This window comes from Zeus faber (assembly GCF_960531495.2).
Source record: "Zeus faber genome assembly, chromosome: 4".
Lineage (NCBI taxonomy): Eukaryota > Metazoa > Chordata > Actinopteri > Zeiformes > Zeidae > Zeus > Zeus faber.
In genome coordinates, this window is record NC_137191.1 from 8,415,695 (window position 1) to 8,437,632 (window position 21,938).

At 45.4% G+C, this 21,938-nt stretch overlaps 2 protein-coding genes across 2 annotated transcripts; both read left to right on the forward strand.

Moving 5' to 3' along the window:
* Positions 1 to 405: 405 nt before the first annotated feature.
* On the forward strand, positions 406 to 19,323 carry LOC307229040 (FERM and PDZ domain-containing protein 1-like; the record flags this gene model as incomplete). The annotated part of the gene is made up of 15 exons (XM_079998913.1): positions 406 to 524; positions 1,457 to 1,620; positions 5,839 to 5,941; positions 6,126 to 6,171; positions 9,612 to 9,716; positions 10,909 to 11,004; positions 11,628 to 11,753; positions 11,920 to 12,039; positions 12,173 to 12,309; positions 13,138 to 13,357; positions 13,883 to 14,065; positions 14,995 to 15,139; positions 15,317 to 16,717; positions 17,424 to 18,195; positions 19,245 to 19,323. 15 exons carry the CDS (start codon positions 406 to 408, stop codon positions 19,321 to 19,323), a joined length of 3,816 nt encoding a protein of 1,271 aa, XP_079855039.1.
* A 565-nt stretch (positions 19,324 to 19,888) lies between these two features.
* On the forward strand, positions 19,889 to 21,073 carry LOC307229041 (uncharacterized protein; the record flags this gene model as incomplete). The annotated part of the gene is made up of 1 exon (XM_079998914.1): positions 19,889 to 21,073. One exon carries the CDS (start codon positions 19,889 to 19,891, stop codon positions 21,071 to 21,073), a length of 1,185 nt encoding a protein of 394 aa, XP_079855040.1.
* Between the last annotated feature and the right edge of the window lie 865 nt (positions 21,074 to 21,938).

A 21,938-nucleotide genomic window follows, 5' to 3' on the forward strand; every position in this document is an offset into this window, starting at 1 on the left:
GTGGTACAGTCAACTGGAATCAGAGAATTTAGAAATCTCCTTCTCAAAAAATGACTCAAAATGAGTTGGCAACCAGTCGATTAACCCACTAATCGTTGCAGCTCTACAGACCTCACTGCCGCCCTCAACCCACCTCTGATACCCACAATTCCCCGCTACTCGTCGTGTGTGTATGTGTGCGAATGAGTTTGTACAGAGGCACGTAGGATTTTGCTTTTGTGTGATATGAATGTACTGCAGATTCCTCTGTGTGTGCTCTTTAATGTGCTTTGAAATGATCCCATACATTATTCAGCCAAACGTACAAGCTGTGGAATGTTTTACATCACAAAGGCGTTAAAGTCCCCTTTCTGACGGGGGACTTCTGCGACACCCCGCTGAACTTTAACCCCCACCCGCAGGTAAATGGAGGAGCAGGACAGAAGCCGCTCGCCGTCCCGCAGGACCAGCCGGGTGGAGCAGGTGGTGGGGCGATGGCTCCGTCGCTCCCGGGACCTGGGCAGCCGCTCGCACTCCCTCAGCAGGTGGAGCTACTTTCTGTTTTTTTTTCCTTACTACTATTATTATTATTATCACCTATTTGTTTTGACGTGTGCTGCTGTGTGCAGCAGCTGTGTACCTCATCCAATCAAGTCCGATCCAGGCCTGTCACATTTATTATGTCATCGCATGATCGCAATCATTTTTGTTCATGATTTCTTTGTAAAATTGTTGTGATTTTAGAGCTTATAGAGCTTATTGTGCGTAATCACTGGGCATATGATATTTCACTACATATAATCTCTCGAACTTGAACTTGTATTAGAATTAGGTGATTTTCCATGAGGCGGGTTTAGTAAAATAAACTTTTTTATTACAATTTTTTTTTGTACCGTTCCATGTCACTGAATGGCTTTTCTTTATGAGGTGAATGTGTATTATTACAAATATGTAGTTATATATGTAGTAGTATGTAGTACTCATGTAATGCCACTATTATAGCGACGTAAAATTAACTCAATTATTTGGGTCGTCAACAACAATTTCACGATTGTGACAGCCCTACTATGAAGAAAATGTGAAGATGATTTGGAATTTGGGGAAACTGGCTCTACACCTCCAGCCACGCCATTGGAAATAATCCATCCATCTGGGTCTTGGTCGGTGATCATATTACATCAATTCTGCCCTTGTCTTGTTCTCTAACTCCCCTATTCACACACTTTCTCTCCCCTCTCTCTCTCTCTCTCTCTCTCTCTCTCTCTCTCTCTCTCTCTCTCTCTCTCTCTCTCCATCAATTATTACAGACCTTGCCAAGTTACCAATCAGGCCATGGCCGAAAATAGTGAGATATAATTTACAAGCTACGTTTTTTGTTAATGACGAATTGCCTTTCTGCCTGTCTGTCTGTCTGTCTGTCTGTCTGTCTCTCTGTCTCTCTGTCTGTGTGTGTGTCTGTCTGTCTGTCCCTGCTCAGAGACCGGGTCTTGGTGGATGGGAAGATGGGGGAGTCCAGCGCCTCGGACCAGAGGAACTACCCGTTCCGCCTCACGGTTCAGATCCAGCGGGATCCGGACCTCCACTCCCACGGCCTCGGCCTGTCCTCGCAGACGCCCATCCTGGTGCAGGATGTCGTCCCCGGTGAGACGCAGCTCATCTCATGTGGACGCACAGTGGCACACGTCGGCCTCGTTTTCATACAAAATGTGTAGATTCACCTGCGAGCTGTTTGGATAGCTCCCTAAATATCAAGGGAGTTGACATCAGGTCCCGTGTATTATTCCATGTATTGTGCAAATCTTTTCTTTTGAAATGGAGATAATGTCTGTTTGTTCTCCTGAATAGGGAGCATTTAAACGTAGGCCTTGACTACACAGCATTTATATACAGTATGGACAACTGGTGGTAAATGAGTAAGGGATGATGACCGCCTGGCTCCATATCATCCCGCTGATCACATGGCTCCCTGCTGTGTGTGGCAAGACGTTTTAACATTTAATCAATAGGAATAAATAGTCACTTTTAAAAAGTGACCCATTATTATATTTTAGTTACTAGTTTCTATTCCAACAGTTACTAGGAACTATTTTAGCTTTACTAGTAAAAATGTATTAGGTACTGTGATTTCTTTCAAATATTTCATATTTAAACACTAGTAACTATTCCAGCTGTTACTAGTAACTATTGCAATGTTTCTAGTAACAATTTGGACAATTTTGTCATTGAATCCGATGGTGCTCAGTGTTTGAGATATCAAATATTTGACTAGTATCTATTCCCATTGTTGCGAGTATCTATTCCCATTGTTACCAGTATCTGTTGCAAAAAAAAAATCACAAGGAGCATGCATTTTTTTTCAGCAGTGGGTTTGTTCTGCTGTGTGACAGGAGGGAAGATGAAGGGAAGGAAGAGGTTAGAAGACAGGAAGTTAATGGCAGCTTGAGGCTGAAAGAAGAAGAATGTACCTCCAGTGCGTTTGAGAGAGATTCAGCGATCGTGAAGGGGCTTTGCCATATACGTTTTGATCCGCTCAAAGCCGAGTCTTTTTTTTTTTTTTTTACGCTCATTCCCCATTTAGATGTCACAATATTATGCACGGCTTTCAGAAATGTTGGCAAAAGAAGCAGGATGCAAGTCAGAGGCTTTTTTTTTTTTTTTTTTTTTTTTTTTTTTTTTCTGAATTCAGGCGATCTCGCTCCCATCCATTAAGGTATTTCTTGTTGGAGGCTGAGCAAAATAAGAGGCAATAAATGCTGAGCTTGTCAAAGCCTCTGGACTGGCTACAGGAATTGCACGGATAAGAAAAGGGAGTCTAATGGGCGTCCACGGCAGAGGGCTTTAAAGAGGAAGCACTGAAGTTCCTCTCTTGTGAGCGGCTTCTGTGAACGCTCTTGCATCCAAAACAAAGCTGCTGCAGCGTAGCGACGTCAGCCCAGTCCCTCATTCGGTCTCCAAAAATAGAATGCTGTATTCCCTACAGTTCCCAAGAAACTCGCAGTTTGCCCAAAATGCAAACTCTTCTCACATACTGGTGGAGTTAAACAGCCGATGTCTATCTGAATGTCGCACACACTGTTTGTCCGAAAACCGTGCTGTCTTTGCCTGCGGGTCCTGGATGGGGGGCTCCCAATATATCTGAGAGAAATAGATTTTATTGGAGAAATCAAAGATTGTGGCAGATCTTTCACCACGTGTGATCCATGTGATAATAATAATAATAATTATTATTATTATTATTATTATTAATAACATTTTTTTATTATTATTATTATCGTTATTGTTATTATTATTATTATTATTATTAGGGGTCCACCCCGCAGGGATGGAGTTCTATTGTTATTGTTCTGATTTTTAGATAATTATTCTCCTTGGCACTTTTTGGGATTAGTGAAAACAAATTAAATTTGAGCGATAGTTGCTTGGCCGACACGCCAATGCTCAAAAACTTGCGGTCGGGTGGTGGAGTGAGATGAGTTTGTGGAGTAAGACGCTTTGTGACACCATCATCCAATTCCTTAGAAATGTGCAGGTTGTGGCTTCGAACCTCGTGCTGTGCAAGCTACGTGGTGTGGACTCCATTGCTCCGTGGTGGTTACAAACAGCACGTGGGTGTGTGAACGTGTGTGTGTGTATCACCTTACCTGCTTGATGTCGGCGGTGCGTTTCCTTTGATATTTTATTCTTACTCACATTCTGTTCGCATCTAACCCGGTGCCGTGTCCTTCCTGCGGCATTCGAGCCGGTTGTGACATGCCGTAGGAGTCCAAAACATATTCCGTGTTTGTTTCCTCACACATGGAGTTCGCCTGCAGCTCCGGAGCAACGGGTCCGTTTTATTTTAGTCCCAAAAGTTTAAAAAGTTGGTGAAAGGCCTCTGAGGGACGTGCAAGTGTTTCATCCGTTTGAATGGAACCGTGTTGTTGGGAACTTCCACAGAGACACCGTGAGGCAGGACTCTGAGCACAGTAGTGGGCAGCCACCATCTCATTTTTTGGATAAAGTCATAACAGGCAACAAGTGTATCCTTGTATTAGTAATTCCTGGCGTGTCGCCAGGACTCGGAAAACTTGCGTCACCACGTCATTACATGAGCTGATGCTGTGTTCATTGGAAACCCTGAAAATGTACCTTGTTTTATATGTAATGCTGATGTAAAAAGGAGCGTCAGCACTGATTCAAGGTTCCAATTAGAACTACAACATTTGTAATTGGTGTCGATAATGGACCCTGTGTATTGCTGCCTGCAGCTATATTTATTATTATTATTTGTTTTATTATTATCATTATTATTATTATTATTATTATTATTATTATTATTATTGTTGTTTTTGTTATTATTATTATTATTATTATTAGTGTTTTTGTTTTTGTTGTCATGACCTATTACATTGTCCAGTTCAGATTTGACCGCAAATGGAAGCAGTGTGGTTTGGCCAACCATCCGTTTGGAGGCCGACACAATGGACTCGTCTCCCGCTGAGCGCGGACACTCGTGGCTCTGCTCCTTCTAGTGGGACGGGTCAATTCTGTTGTGAAGCCATCTGCTTCTGACCATCCAGCACATACACACACTCGTACACATACAAATACACTCACACACACAGCCTTGGACAAATATCCTCCTGAACACACACACACACACACACACACACACAAACACACACACACGCACACACGCACATAAACACACACACACGCACGAACACACACACAAGCACAAATAAATGCCCACACAAATGCACACAAAGACAAGCACACACACACTCACACACACACACACACACACACACACACACACATACACACACACACACACCAGATCCCCAGTGGCTCTAGTAAGGAGTGCCTCAGCCCATCACCTCTCCCTCTCCCTCTCTCTCTCTCTCTCTCTCTCTCATACACACACACACACACGCACGCGCGCGCACACACACTCTCTCACTCATTGATGGTGAAATATGAATCCCTGAATTAGGAAAAACCTTTTCAGTGGGATCATTATCCTCATTGTCGACTGCTGCAGGATGGAAAAAAGGCAGCATCTTAAAACGAAAATATGATCCACTAATAAAAATAAAAAGGAGGCTTTCAACACACAATTATATAATCACATATGGTGACTAGATTCAATTATGGTAATGGAGGTATCACGATACAAAGGTCAGGATAATATATCACAAAACAAGACACTATTAATGGAGCAATATATTATAATTGTACTGTCATATGTTGCGATGTCCTCAAAAACAGATCAATAAACATGAAGAGACAACCCCTGACTGTAATAGAGTGGATCTTGACTTTTATTGATTTTTCTGCACTTTTGCAAATTAGCTCTTTTGGCCACATGCTAACACCATACTGGAATTACAATAATTCCGTATTAATATACATTATTATTGCCATATAACATAAGCTAGCGGATGGGTGGTGAACAAGCGATACCAAATTTCCAAAATACGTTTATCTTTCATATCATTCATTAAAATGTGTCTGAGATTTGAGTATTGATTTTAAGAATCAAGGCTGTATTGGAAAAACAAAAAATTACCTTTGTCAAAAGCATCAATACTTTCTGCCACTGGAAGGCGACTGTTCCTAAGCTCCTGTAGAGTCCAGTGCTGAAAAGGAAACCAGGCTTTCTCCCAAAGTTATTTTTGGCTTCATCCAGGCCGTCTCTATGTGCTGTAGTTACTCACGTTGAATGCGTTTGAGGTTCCACGAGTCTCTTATCTGCATATTTATACAGCGAGGGGACATATTAGTGTGCAGACAACAATATAGAAAACCCTGCTGCCTCATTTCCACTTAGGACATGGATGCATGTCGAAATAATGCACTAAATGTTTGTGTGTCCAGGTGGTCCTGCAGATGGTCGGCTGGTCCCTGGAGACCAACTGGTGAAGATCAATAATGTGGCTATTGAGGACCTGACGCCGGGGCAAGCTGCTGAAATAATCAGGCACGCATGCGATTACGCACCACACATACACACACACACACACACACACACACACACACATGAATTGTGCATGTATGCATGTGTGTATATAACCTTTGAAAAACACAGTGACAAGTTGAAAAATACACCACGGCTCCTAACATATGGAGGTAACCTTCCAAACCTCCCTACGTTTCCTCTGCAGGGAGTGTCAGGACACAGTGACAATGACAGTCCTCAGAACAATGGTGGTAAGTGATCACAAAAACTGCATCCGTCTGTCCATCCATCCATCCGCCCATACATGCATACATCATTAGAGGTCTGGGTAGCTGTCCCGAAACTGAACGGCTCCCAGGTCAGGTGGTCGAGGTCGGTCCACATTTCATTATGTCCAATCGGGTTCAGGTCGGGTCTCATTCGGGTCCCTGGTCTGTGCGTTTTGTGTCCCAGAAGAGACGCTATCAGCGCTGATCACCAGAGGAATGGAACAGCTGCTGTGGAACATTACTGGGCTACAGTACTGTATGTGCAGGATTTCAAGCCTATCAGGTTACAAGGGAAAAAAAAAACAACAAAAAAAAACATGAAGTGCAGATATTTACAGGCCAGACAAACAGCATTTTAGGAGCAGTCTCATCTGTCGAGATCCAGAAAATACCGGAAACGTCTCGGATCCGGATCGCTGTCCCCTCGGACATGACGCCAGGCCGGCTTCCAATCGGCTCTCAGGACAAATTTAAGACCCTTCAGGTCCTCAGTTCAGCTCTGCACCGGCAGAATGGCTCCCGCCCCTTGCTACTATATAACAGATGCTCTGCGCACACACACATGCTGCAGCTGCCCAGAGTCCGCACACACGGGACTCATAAACTCTGTTGCCAACGCACCTATACATCTCCCATGTCAAGGTAGCTGAGGGTCACGAGGCCGTATTAAACAAACATCCTGCCGCCAAGGTCGCAGCGCTCCATCACTGGTAATGGTGACGGCAAACCAAACCCGCTCTCCCGACCGCACCCCCCCCCCCCCCCCGCCACCCCCCCTACCCCCCAGGGTACGGCGCACGCACTCCATCGTCAGATATCACTTTATTTTTGTGTTTGCATATACAGCACGTGTGTATGCGAGGACCAGGTGCTGCTTGCGTGTGCAGTTTATGCATGCTGTGCGTGATAGCATGCATAAGGTCAGCGCTCAGGGTCACACATTGATTAAGTTGATTGATGTCTTTGCACCGAGCCGCGGTAGATTTCAGATAAATTTACGCCGCTCATGGAAACTCAGCAGCGCTGATGAAACCACCGCGCTCCGATTCATGGTTCAGCCGCGATGATTGACTCGCCTTCTCCGTTTACTTCGAAACGTTTGGGCCCCCCACCCACCCACCCATGCAACATTTAGTTCTGCCCCGCCTTTAAAAAGTCTTCCGAAGAGTCCTGACCTTTACAAAACTAAAATAAAGAATTTAGAAAGTACGTCTAATCAGATCACGGTAAAAGGATGCATTAGTGTTGGTGGAAGGGAGCTCCCTGAGCTCACCAACTGGAACTCGGTTTCACGCTAATGAATGCACCATTATTCTGATGTGTTTTACAAGGCTGCGATGCCCTTGTGAAAGGAGTTAAAAAGCACGACGGACCGCTTCCCAATCATTGTCTTACATACCTCTTAATACAGAATCTCGCTGACTGTGCTTTACCGACACCGCCAAATGACCCGGCTGTAATTCAGTGCGTTGAAAGAACACGCTCACGCTGTTATTTCTGGTGTTTGGCTCGGCTTCTTCATCTTTCACACCCTCCGTTCTTCATCTATTTATCTTTTTTTCGAAAGGCAACTCTATATTTTCTTTTAGGCTTTGCTGAAATGACAATGGAGTTCAACAGTGATTCCTATTCTTAATGGAGGATTTTGATTATCAGCCATAATGTCGTCACTCACCACGAGCTATGAGACGGTGGAACGACGGCGTATGCTCCTGTAGAAGCCACACGTCCATATGATATAAGCCTTGTTTTAAGAAAAACATGTTTTATGCGCCATGTCATGGAGAAGTGCTACACCGCCCAAAATCCTCAAGTGTCCCCTGGGTCGGGGAGTTCGCCAAATGATGATGAAACGATTTTCTGAACGTCTGATAAAATAATTTTTCACCAAATGAACATACATTTTCAGAAATAATTCTCAAAGTTCAATTATTCAGCAAGATGCACAATGAATAACTCCAGTAGGCTACATTGTCCATCAGAGAGACGGATAGAAGGAGACAGCGCGAGCCTGTCTGTGTGTGTTTGTGTGTGTGTGTGTGTGTGTGTGTGTGTGTGTGTGTGTGTGTGTGTGTGTGTGTGTGTGTGTGTGCGCGCACGTCTGCACGGAGCGTCCCCGTAACCATAGCAACTCTCTCATACTCCTATCCCCGACAGCGCAGGGGAAGTGGAGACACTTTGCAGACAGAAAAGCTGCTGCTGCGCCGACAGCACTCATGGGAATAAATGTCAATACGATAGAAATGTAAATATTTCAACTTACAAGCTTCAACTGGTCCAAATGCCGGACATTCCGTCTGGTTGCGGGATTAATAGTCAAAATGCGTAAAAATTGTCAAAATAGTCAAATTCGGGAGGTTTGGTCACCCATCGAGGCATACGGACGATGATGGTGTGAAACGTTACATAACAGCTCATGAAATATAATGTGAAATATATCAAAAACCCCGGCGGCACAAATGATCATTTTTACGGGCACAAATCAGCACAAACGCAGCACGAATGGCAGTCATTTTATTGCGATTCTAATCTCATGGGGTGCCAAATCCACGTGGAACTTTGCTGTTGTGAGATCGAACATGGCCGAGTCGGAATGACGGGGGCCGCGAGACTTTCTTACTTTCTTTTTTTTAGGTGTGGCCAGCCAAAAAGTTTGCGAACCCCCTGAGCTAGTGAGTTACTGCCACCACTGAACTGAAACACTAGATACACACACAACACAAGCTACAATATATTACATAACACTATTATTAACAATATAAACACTATAATAAGGTTAAAGGTATAGAGATACAGTATATAAAGAATAAAAAGACATAAAAAGACATAAAAAGGTTAAATTCATGAAGAAGCGCTAAATTATGGTTAGGTTGGAAGTCGGTGGAAAGTAGACGAGTAAGATGAGTAGTTCCTTCACTCTTAAAATAATTGTGTCTTCTACCTTTAGCTTTTTTTCCGTTTCCAAAATTTTCTGAAAGCGGGCGGTCACTGCTGAGCTCTATGGAGTTAAAAAACAAAATGAGCTCCATATAGATCCTCAAGGTACAGCGCGATTGTCTCGTAACATGTGACAAGACAAGGCTAGAATGAAATAAAATATATTAGAATATATTACAAATATGTTTTTACATAAATATGTAATATGAATATTTATTGTTTTATTTTATTCTGTTTATTATATATGTGTATTCTTTCTTTCTGAATATATTTTCTCAAATTCTCCCAGGGATTAACACAGTGTCACCTCATTCTTATGTTATCATATATAATAATACAATAATATTTCTTGCAGTTTTTTTTTTGTTTTTTTTTTATTAGAAACCTCCCTGAACAGAACTACAACTTACCTATATTTTGTATTTCAACCCATACCTTTGTCGCGCTCTCAGATGTACAGCATTTGTCTCCATCTCCACCACCAGGGCCCCAAGTCGTCGTTCATCACGCCAGAGAAGCGAGCCAAGCTCAAGTCCAACCCGGTGAAAGTCCGTTTTGCCGAGGAAGTGGAAGTCAACGGACACTCTCAGGTGGGGGTCAGGGGATCCGTGCCTGAATCGACAGATTGTGTTTCTCATCAGACCTTGTGGCTATTCATGACCCAGCGCGGCTTTTCAATCCGCACAAAATGAAGCCGTGCAGGCGATTTACATAGTAGAGCATTGAATCTACTCGAATGGAACCGTACATGGAGGTTGCTGTTAGTAACGAAAAATTTGCGCAGAAAAATAAAAATATAAAACCCTGTCCGACTATCTTATAAGTACAATAAAATTAACATAGTACAGTTTATCCGGTAGGGATTCAGAGAAAGTTTTAAATTTTAAAACCCCACCATTTGCATGTCAAAGCGCGTCTGCGTTAGTCTGAATGCCTGACAGCATCAACACAACAAAACACTTCTCGAAATCATCAGAGGGACGACGGGAGGTCGGGGAGTGAGACAAGCAGCGGCAGGGAAACAAGGCGAGGGACGGAACGAGCGAGAACCAGCGTCCCCTCAAGAGAAGCGCTGAAATTCAACAGCATAATAAGCCATTTCAAGCGAAGAATATTCATCATCCGCGTCTTTGCGACAGGGTAGAACGAATTGGAAAGAACAAGCAAACACACTGTAGGCTCCCGCTCAATATCTAATAATTAAAAATGCAACGTTTCGACCCGGGACCTTCTTCGGGGCTTGTGAGGGCCGATGGAAAACACATTAACTTTTTTCACAAGAGGAGGCAGGGGACACAAATGACCAAATCACAACATCCACCTCAGCAAACACAACCTGTCACGCCTTGCAGATCAGCATCCACTGTGAAGGGACAGAACTGGCTCGGTGCTAAAACATGGAATCCACACAGTGAAGTGTGGATATTGAGAGTCTTGGGGGGAGGATAGAGATAAAGCAATCGCATGGTCTAAGAGGGTTCCCAAAATGAGGTGGGGCCCCCTAGGGGTCCATGGAGGAATTGCAAGTGGTCTCCTGCAAGTGTTTTTTCTTTTATATTTTTTTAATGGAAATTGAGTGAAAAAACATACACACACACACACAGCATTTATATTTATTTATTTATTTATTTATTTATTTATTTATTTATTTATTTATTTATTTTATTTTGTTGGACAATTTGTCATCTCTTGGTTATAGCTCACTTGGACATGTTGGCTTTACAAGCGCTCGTAAATTGACCTGACATTTCCCCTGACCCTTGACCTTTGCACGGTTTCCAGGGCAACGCGCTGCTCTTCCTCCCCAACGTTCTGAAGGTGTACCTGGAAAACGGGCAGACCAAGGCTTTCAAATTTGAACCCAACACCACGGTCAAGGTACGGAGTTGTCACGCTGTATTACCTCCTGCTCGCTGTGCCTGTACCCGATACTGAGCCTTCATACTGTGACACGTTGACCACAGTCTTTAATGAATGCAGTTGCAGTGTCTGCAGAAATGAGTCAGTGAAAATAAGAATCTGAGAGATTGGAAATTTGAGTGGGAAACCTTGTGACTGCTAAACCACATCACAACCAATAAGTAAAAACACCAATCATACCTGATTTGCTCACCATCGGCATCGACCCTACTAAACAGTCTGCTGTGGCCCTGATGCAATCAGCAAATTGGCAAGAAAGGAGCCGGACGATTCAATAAGCGGATAAAGCAGTTGGCCCAACGTGGAAGAGTGGCGCTTGTTAAATCCGAGCGTACAAAGTGAAATGTTGCCGCTCCCTACTTAATATGCCACTGTGTCTTGCTGGTGTCAGCAGTACATATGTATCAGCGTGCATCGGGTCCGGATGCCGCTGTCACCCTCCCCTCCTGTGTCAAAATTTGGTTTCAAAGAACCCCCTCACTTCCCTCTGGAGGTGGCATGTCTTGTGTCAGAAAAGATGGCATTTCAGTGTGATTTTATGTGTGTGTGTGTGTGTGTGTGTGTGTGTGTGTGTGTGCCAGGATATTGTGATGACGCTGAAAGAGAAGCTTTCCCTGTCCCGCATCGAACACTTCTCTCTCGCGCTGGAGCAACAGTACAGCGCCACCAAGATGCTCCTGCTGCACGAAGAAGAGAGGATACAGCAGGTGCGCACGTTCATACGCACGCACGCACATACACACACACACACACACACACACACACACACATCTGTGTGTCAATACTCCCAAGGCTCAAGATATCTTATATTTTATATTTGTGTGTGTGTGTTCATGTGTGTGTGCGTGCGTGTGCATGTGTATATACTTCCAGGTGGTTCAAAAGAGGGAGTCCCATGACTACAGATGTCTGTTCCGTGTGTGTTTCGTGCCCAAAGATCCACGCAACCTGCTGCTTGACGATCCCACCACGTTTGATTATCTCTACCTGCAGGTTTGTTTAATACAGTTCAGGACAGCTCCTGCCTTCATTTGTTGGAATTTGGATCCAATTAACCCGGAGGCATCTTTTCTTCATTACTGATTGGGGTTCTGTGTGTGTGTGTGTGTGTGTGTGCGTGTCTCAGGGGGTGAATGATGTGCTGCAGGAGCGATTTGCGGTGGAGATGAGGTGCAACACGGCTCTGCGCCTGGCCGCCCTTCACATACAGGAGAGATTAGCCTGCTGTGGACAGTCCCCCAAAACGAACCTGAAGACCATCACGTGAGACACGCACGCACACACACAGATTAATAGGGCTTAATTTGAAATGCTCCCCTTGCATTTCATCCACACTACTATACTGGATCAATGCTGCATCTAATTTCTCCCTTCTCAGACCAGTGATTCCGGTCATACAGTATATTAACTGTGATATCTTTTTGGTTTCACATGTTTTTGGAAAAATTGATCATGACAAACCATAAATGTCATTTTGAATGAGGCTTTAAGTCATTGTGGTTGTATTACTTCCCTTGATTGGGTGGTGAGGAATGGAAGAACATCATCTTCCCTCTCACACTGTCCCTAGTGGTGGTTGTGGCAGTTTCGCTTACCACGCGCCACCCAAATGGCCTTTTCAGTGACCTCCGACACAGCGACACAGAAGACGGGGTTGTAGACACCAGTTTTTTGTAAAGAGAAGGCGAGTTGGAATTACCCCAGGAGCAGATGGAGGTGTGTCACGACAAGGGCTCCTCTCCTGAGTGTGTGTGGGGATAGGGGTTTTACCTGTTGCTCATTAGACCAACCAATGAGCAACAGGTACGCAGCCACTCTGATCCTAGGTCCCCAATTATCTAGAGCCAGGTCAGGTGGGGCTGCTCAAACCACACCATCCCTACACCACAGTGGTCTTGTCACATTTTCCTCCCATCTTCGCATCTCCACAAGTATCATGTATCACATATACATGCACAAGCAGACACATATAGAGAACAATACATACGGACAATTTGGGCTTTCATGAATAAGTACTAGACACACGTAGCATTTGTAAGGCATTCAAACTCATACTTTACACATCAGCTTGTCTATTGATGCTTTCCACAGGAAGACTTGGGGGATAGAGAACTTTGTGTCATCCACCCTGCTGAGGAACATGCGAGAGAAAGATCTGAGGAAGGCCATCGGCTACCACATGAAGAAGAGCCAGTCGCAGCAGGATCCCAAACAGAAGGGCCTGTCGGCAAACCAGGCGAGGATCAGTTACCTGGAGGAGCTGAGTGATCTCAAGTCCTTCGGAGGAAAGTCCTTCAGTGCCACCATGATGGTAGGAGACGTCCATGTACGTGGATGTGTGTGTGTGTTTTATGTGTGTGTACTGTTCCTTACTGATATTTTTGTTTGATAGTGGAATCCATAGACTGAAAATCCCTGATATGTAGACGTGTTTTGTTTGCATGCACTCGTAAGAGGTGTGTGTGTGTGTGTGTGTGTGTGTGTGTGTGTGTGTGTGTGTGTGTGTGTGTGTGTGTGTGTGTGTGTGTGTGTGTGTGTTGCCACAAATTTGTGTCCTTGATCTAAAGAGTTTTTGTGCTCCGTGGTTGAAAATGCATTATTATTGGTATTATTGATTCATTTCTGTCTTACCTATAATTGTGTAGTAACATATAGTGAACAATTTGATTAATTATTTTGTGAGAATAAATGACAAAGCATTTTTTTAACTGGAAATTGAGAGAAAAAGAAAGAGACAGATCATTGTCAAACCCTTTTAAGTTTCAATTATCAACAACAACAGGGTTAACAAACAGTATGGATTACTCAAGCGACACTACATTTGTCCCTGATCCAGCTCCAGGACAGGGAGTCCATGGTGACCCTGCTGGTGGGTGCACGCTACGGTGTGAGCCAGGTGGTCAACCACAAACTGAACATCATGACCACGCTCACAGAGTTCACCAGCATCACACGCATCGAGCTGCTACCGGAGTCCGACAGGGTCAGCCTGGTCAAAATATACCTGCAGGACATCAAGGTAGGGGCTGAACACACACACACACACACACACACACACACACACACACACACACACACACACACACACACACACACACACACACACAAATTAAATAGATCTGACCTTTCTTTTGTTACTTAATACCTTCAGTTACAGAAAACATAGATAAAGTTGAATAAAGTGTGACAATCTGAATCTCTCCTCTACTCTCCTCTCATCTGTAAATTCATGTTGTGCTGTCGCCCTTGTTCTAATTCAGGGGTGGGGAATCTTTTTCCTGTTTGGAGCCGGATTAATAATTACACTTTAGATAGCGGGCCAGAGATTGCTATAAACTACTAAACACAAATATTAAAGTGTATATATATTAAAGTAATATTAAAAGTACAATACTACTTACTATGGGGGTTAGGTGGCGCAGTGCATTACAAGCAAGAAGGTCCTGGGTTCGATTCCTGCACCTGGGGCGCTGTTGGCACCGTGCTCCGTTATCTCCCAAATAGGAGTCTTTCTGTGTGGTCCTCCGGGTTGGGGGTTGGGCGTGGGGTTAACAACCTCACCCGGTAAAAAAAGCATGTTATGGAAACTAAGAGAAGGTGCCATTCTGGTCGAATGGTGGGGACTCATCGCCCAATGTTCCAGGAGGAACTGAACTGAACTACTCACTATTAAAGAGATAAATGGCTGTTTTTCCATTTTCAAAGGCACAATTTCATCAATTTGATTTGCAAATTATTAAATGAGGGAAATAAAACAGCTATATCAGATCCAGGAAACATTCAGCGGGCTGTGTGATGTTGACTGGAGGGCTGTAGGTTCCCCAGCCCTGCTCTAATATCATCTCATCCTATCTCTTCTCTTTATCTCGTCTTGTATCTGTGATCTTGTGCTGTTCTCTCTCATTTGATCGCCTCTCTCTCGCCCTCTCTCTCCTCGCTTCTCCCCAGCCCATCACATTACTTCTAGAGTCGGTTGCTGCCAAGGATATGTCCTGTCTCATAGCTGGCTACTGCCGTGTGTTTGTCGACCCCAACCTCAACATATTTCCTTGGGCGGATGAAACCAAGAAACACAGAGTCTCTGCGGAGGAAGGTGTGACAAATAATCATCCACAGACAGGTTCACACGAAGCCTCAAAGCCTCAAAGAGCATCAAACAATCGATACGACACGCTGCTCAGATATGTCATTTCATGGTGTTAAGTTGTGTTTTTTTCTCTGTGTCCATGTGTTTGTCTTTGTGGTCGGCATGCATGTGCATGTGTGATAGGTTATGTGTCCCGCTGTGGGAGCGATTCTGACGCCTCGACAGATACGGACATGGACCCGCTGGAGACCAGGGTGCACCGGGACGACAAGCCCCGGCCCCGCATGAGATCCTCATCAGACCCAGACGGCTGGAAGAGGAAGGACAGAGACAGGGGGAGGGACAAGGGAAGCAAGGAAAAGGGAGATAAACCTTGGAGAAAGATGAGGGAAAGGGAAGAAAAAGATGCTGACACTGAGAAGGTAAAGTCTGCGCCATCTAAAAACAGCAAGGAGGACAAAGATGGCGAAGAACTGGGAAAGGAGAAAGCAGAAGAGGAGACAGCTGCAAAGATGGACAGAACCAAGGACACAGGCAGAATACAGATAGAGATAACAAAGGTAGACTCAGTTGCAGAGGAGGAGAGTGTGGGGTTTGAGGATGCAGGAGAAGAGAGAAAGGAGGGAGGAGGAGGAGGAGGAGGAGGAGGAGGACAGGTTCAAGACGCAGAGGAGCCCCCTTCGATGTCGGAGGCTTCGGATTCATGCCGGACGGATTCCCGTTTCCTCACAAGTCCGTCCAGCGACTCCCTTGACGCCCTGGAAGAGGACGACCTAATTTCCTGTTCCTCCTCTTTCATCCATCCTCTCCATCAAGCTCCTTCTCCCCAATACTCCTCCGGACAACTACACCCTTACAACCACACACATCCACATCCTCACCTCCTTATCCCACCTCCCGCTCATTCCCATCCCCTTCTCAGCCCCACCAGCGAGCCCCTAGGTGAGGGAGGGGGTTGCAGGCGGTCCGGTGATGGAGCCGACCCCCACCTCCTCCTCTCCACCCCCACCTCCAGTGACACCGCCTGTCCCATGGAACAGCCTTGTATCAACCCTTATTCTGAAGACAACTTCATGTGCTTTGCAGAGCTCTCCCGCTGTGTGGACTTCTTGCCAAGCCCTCCTGAGGCCAGTGAGGAAGAAGACGATGAAGAGGAAGAACTAAGAAGGCGGAGAATGAGGTTACTAGAGTTGGATGAGTCAGTCAGGCGAGCTGCTGAGGGAGTTGGGGGCGGTGGGGGTGGAGCTGAGGAGGATGGGGTTCCAAAGCAGTCCCCACACTCCGGCACCCCTTCCTTGCGTACGGATTTTGTCTTCAACTTCAACCAGAGTGATGCGCGCTGTTACTACAAGCTCTGCTCTAGCGTCACCCCGGACAGCGCCCTCAGCCCACCTCGCCCAATACCTCAGCCTGAAGAAGAGCAGGAAAGAGAGGGAGAGCAGGCGGAGGCTGTGGATCTTGAGCCTATCCCCATCCTACAGCCACCACCTGGTTTTGGGGACAGTAGTTCTGATGAGGAGTTCTTCGATGCCAGGGATCGCTTTGCCTCTCCTGAAGATCCAACTTCAGGGGCCCTTCCTCGAGGTAATTGTTTTTTTTGTGAGGTTTTAATTGTCTTTAAGTCATTAAGTGAACCATTTACACATATCTGCTTTTTATTCATTGCAGTTCATATGTTGCACCCATTTTAGGGGACATAGTATAGTCCTATCACCTTTGCGATTTTAATGCAAGAACAAAGTAATACAAATTGTAGCTATAGTTTGTTTGTATACATGGTTAGTATATAGTTAGTAGTGTACAATTTGTAAACTCTTATGCGTTTCAACTTGCTATACATATCTGTGGCAGATCCGCCTGCCGCACGCCACCCGAGTGGTGTTTTCAGGGCCCTCCAACACAGAGATACTGTACAGGCTATGGGGTTGAAAACACTCAAGTTTTTTTATAGCGAGTGAGCAAGGTTGAATAAGCCCGGAGCAGATGTCAGATGTCATGACAAGGGCTCCTCTCCTGTGTGTGTGTGTGTGTGTGTGTGGGGGGATGGGGGTTTTACCTGTTGCTCGTTGATTACTCTTATGAGCAACAGGCGAACAGCCACCCTGATCCCAGGCCCAATTACCTAGACCCAAGACAGGTGTGGCTGCTTAAACCACACCACCCCCACACCACAGTATCTATCTGCTATATTATAATCAAATAACGGAGACATGCTTTGAACGGTGGTGTCACACATGTCATATAGATTAACACAGGTTTGATTTACTGTGCTTATTCTCCAATTTTTCAGACTTCTCTGCAGAGATGAACCCAAACCTCTTGCGCACACTCAGCCTTAGTGACATTGGAATATTTGTAGCAGATGTTGAAGATGAAGGACAGGAGAAAGAGGACACGGAGAGGGAACCCAATGAAGGAGGAGGGAGAGAAACATTGCTCCAGCTTAGGAGGAGGTCCCGAAAACGACGTTCTTTCATGGAAACAAATTTTACCTCCAGGGTGACCTTCCCCGAATCAGACATAGTTAATAGCAGTGCTAACCAGAACTTGGTTTCAAACAGGATTAAAATTAACCTCCAGCCCCAGGCTAATAATAGCCAGGTGCTGACCTCAGAATCAGACCTCCCAGAACAAACTCAACCCCCATGCCCTACGGTCGCCTCCTTGACGCATTCTGAGTGGGAACCGGCCCAGCTAGAAACCAAACCCATCCCCTCCAAATCCAATGGACCTGGGTCCCTGGATGATTCTGGTTCTTGTGGCCAGGATAGAGACCCACGAGCCAACTCCAGGGTTACAAAACAAGAGATGGAGATGGAGCCCGATGCGATGGAATCTAAATCGGTAACCGATCTTGTGAAGACGGCCTCTCGCTCGATTACCGTGGTGCGCTGCCGGGTGGAGCCTGATGGGAAGGAGAGCACTGACCGGAGGGGAGATGGAAAGGAGGAAGGGGCGGGACTGGAGGAGGGTGGAGACAGGAAAAAACAGGACTTCAGAGTGTCTGAGAATGGGCCAGTTTTCAGTCATATGTTATCAGAGATCAGTGAGGAGTCTGATAGGTGTGAGGAAACAGAGGATGAGGAGACGACAGGAGAAGAGGGAACACAAGGGCATTTGCTAAATTCCGAGAAACTGCTTGAACACGTTGACGAGCAGATAGAAAATAACATATCAGCCACATTTTCATTTGACATGAATGATAATGGCATTAGAGTGTCTCCTACACTGGAAATAATCTTGGCAGAGCAAAATCCATATGCGGACGACTTTATGTCAGAACAAGGTGTGGGTGATTATTTTAAACCTCCATCACATTCACCACCGCCCCCGCCACCCAGTTCTCCTTTACCTCAACTACCACCTGTTTACAAATCCCAGATTCATCAGGTTTTATTGAGGGAACAAGTGTGCAAAAAGACCATGGAAACCTCACCAAAAACGTTGCTTTCCAACTCTAACAGTGCAGAACTGCCCTTGACTAAACACAAATCGTCTAATGGACAGGAAATAGACATTGAAGTCAAGCCCGTTGACAATGAGGATGAAGCCAGCAGTATTGTTAGTTCTGTCACGACGACGAGCGATGAAGTTATAGACAGCGCCAATTCTGACAATGTTTTTGATGACGATGAAGTTAGCAATCCCTTAAATTGTAGTTTTAGTGACAATAAAGCCGCAAACAACAGTGATTGTCCTATTAGTACAAACACCATTGGTGTTGACATGGACCAAACAGACACAGCTGGAGAACCAATGAGTCAGTCTCCTCCTACAATGAATATTAAAGATTATTCAAGCTCAAACATTACACAAATCCATTCTCTTCATTCTGATTATGCTAGTACTATAAACTCAATCACAGCAAAGCTTGGAGCTGCAACAACGGTTTTGTCTCCCACATTTACCACTGGTGGTCCAGTGAATAAAGAGATCACAACTGACACTGGCTTGTGTACAGGTCAAGAAATAGATAAACCCATGTCTGGTTCCCTTATGCCAAATGTTGCAACTCGCTCAAAGATAATCTCAGCTCAAGTCAATGAGGTTACAACGAAGAATAGCTTTGCTAGTCTAGGAAAGGGTAACATGGTCAATGATCTTTCTGTAGAGCCTCCATCTCCAACTCGTTTCCTGTTCCAAACCTGCTCCCCAAGCATCATGAGCCGCTTATCGGCCTCCACACTTAGAGGGAAGATTCAGAGACTGCCTCTCTTTTTATCTCGCTCCCAGGAAAACCTTAACCAAGCTGGCTTGGAAAATGTAGACGACAATCCCTCTCAGGACATAAGTGGAGATAACACCGAGATTACCATTAAAATAACAGATGATGATGTCACAAAAACACTGGACTTTGAACTATCCACAGGGGAGGACATGGTGGATTCAGATGATTCAGATAATACAATAACAGGGTCAGAGGCGGACAGTGACGTTGTGGAAACGATTTCAGCTGAGATTACTCATTCTACAGTGTATGAGGTAAAGGATTTGGTGAAGAGGGTGGTGATGTCAAATGAAAACACACCTCCTCCTGTTCAAACTGAGCCCACAACTATATCCAGAACTCAACCTTTCTCCCCTGGACCATACAAAGACACACCAGGACCCATAGTGAACCCTCCAGGCTCCATAGCTGGAAACGTCCAAGGGTATACCTCTGATACAAAAGTGGACACACCTGGTCCAATTAAAGAAGCTCCAGAGTCCCTGATGAAAGTCACAAGCTCAAATGCAAATGTTTCAGGTATGGAAATGAATGACCAATCACCTGTCATCCCCACTCCTATAGTTGTGACAACACAGACTATTAATGGGCCGGGCCTTTCCTTTCATAATAAATCAGAAAAGGTAAGAATGGCCAGTAGTGATAGGCCACTAGTCGGCCTCTGTCAGCCTGCAGCAGAGACCTCAGCCCCATTGAAAATACTTTCCTCAGGTTGTGGGATGTGTACTATATGTGTGGACCAATCCCGAGCAAAAACCCCAGCCCCACTCTTAAAACCAGATTTTGGCTGCAGATCAGTTTTGGCCTCTGGGTGTGAGTCGGTAGTTGGGGGTATACAAATGCCACTGGATGCTTGTGGTTGCCCAATGGTTTATACTAACTGTTTCACTGGGGGAGACAGCTTCGATGATGAGTTGACAGTCTATGAGTTCTCCTGCCGCACAAAGAACAGTGGTGTAGCCCATACTTCTGGGCTCGGGCTTCCTCTCATGACCACGCCACCTCTTCCCCCTTTTCTCTCTACATCCCCTCCATCCTTCTCCTCCTCTACCCTGTCCCCCTCCTTTCCCCGTTCGGCCCTCTTTTCCTCTTCCACGTCGGAGCTCAGCCCTCTTCTTTCACCGCTGGCCGACGCCACGGACTGCTTCTTGTCTCAAACGCACAAAGAGACTATAAGCAGGCTAGGCCAACAACGCTACCCATCACCCCCTGCGGGTTTCCAAACTCTTCGTGGTGACGTGGACCAGCTCCTCACTGTCCTAGAAGGGGGAGGGGCAGACCGGTCTGTTGGAGGCCGTGGAGGTCGTCATCTCAGGGACACCTGCCCTGCACACTTTACAGAAAACAAGCGTGTGCTCCACTTAGAAGCACGGCGACTGATGACTGGCTGCCAGAAGGTTGTCGGTGTGGGGCAGAGCTCAGATGAAATGCTTCTTTCACTGGCAGACAGTTTTCGCCACCTGGTGGAGCTCGCCGGCGTGTGCCTCTGGTTCTCTGGTTGTGACCGGTGTGACCGGAGGAATGCGGAGGCGGTGGCGGGTCTGGCAGATGTGGCACGGTCATTTAGAGACTTCTGTCTGGCGGCAGAGCGGGCCAGTGGCAAGCGGAGCTGCCAGGATCTGAGTACCAAGCTACTGGCCAAACAGTGCACGGCACTCACCGCCTCCGTCTTCTGCCTCACACAGCTGTTCCGCACGCTTACCGCACTATGAAGGGATCCCGGCCTCTCGAGACCTTGATATTACATTCAAACGACCTCCGTGTTGATCTTTGGTGTACACTGCCAGATAGAGTGTGGCATCAGTGAGGCACCTGCCCTTGTTGATGGGGGCTGAGTGTGAACTGTGAATGTTCACACATCAGATTGGTATCAAAATGGTGCGACAAGGATGCCTGGAAGGCACATTGGTAGGGAGGACCAAAAGGCGGTGCACATGATCAGAACTCTCTTCGATATATGTGAGTAAGTTCAATTCGTCATTGCTCACCAGTTAGACTTCTTAATGTCCTTTTATGAGGACAAAACAAATTGAACTGGGCATAGATCACTGGGATGCATGTGAAAACCTACTGTATGCTGTGCACGTACTGTAGCTCACAAAGCAATCCTTACATCAGCCGAACATTGAACTGTGGACTGAAATAAAATCACAAGCTGCAAGAGAATGAAAACCTCATTGAATCAAAGCAAACCCGTCTGCATTCCAGTGTTGAGGATTTGGTGTACTTGAATGTATTCTATGTAACTGGTGTGTTATTTATTAATCATTTCTGAATTGTTATATGTGAGATTCATGAAGTCGAGGCAATGTGTTCATATGCAAGAGAGGAATGTAAAGATGGTGAAGGAAGGTATTTGTGAATGTTTACAAGCACAGTTTCAGACCGAAGACTTAGAAAGTAGTAGCAGACCTTTACAAGCATACACAAACCCCCCCAACATACGGTCTGCCTCGGATTTGTCATCTACATGGAAGTTTTTTTGGTTTCACTTTCCAATTAGTTTGAGATTACTTTTTTATTCCGATTTCTACCCTTTGGAGTAAGGACATCCTAATTACTGACGTTTTCGTCCTT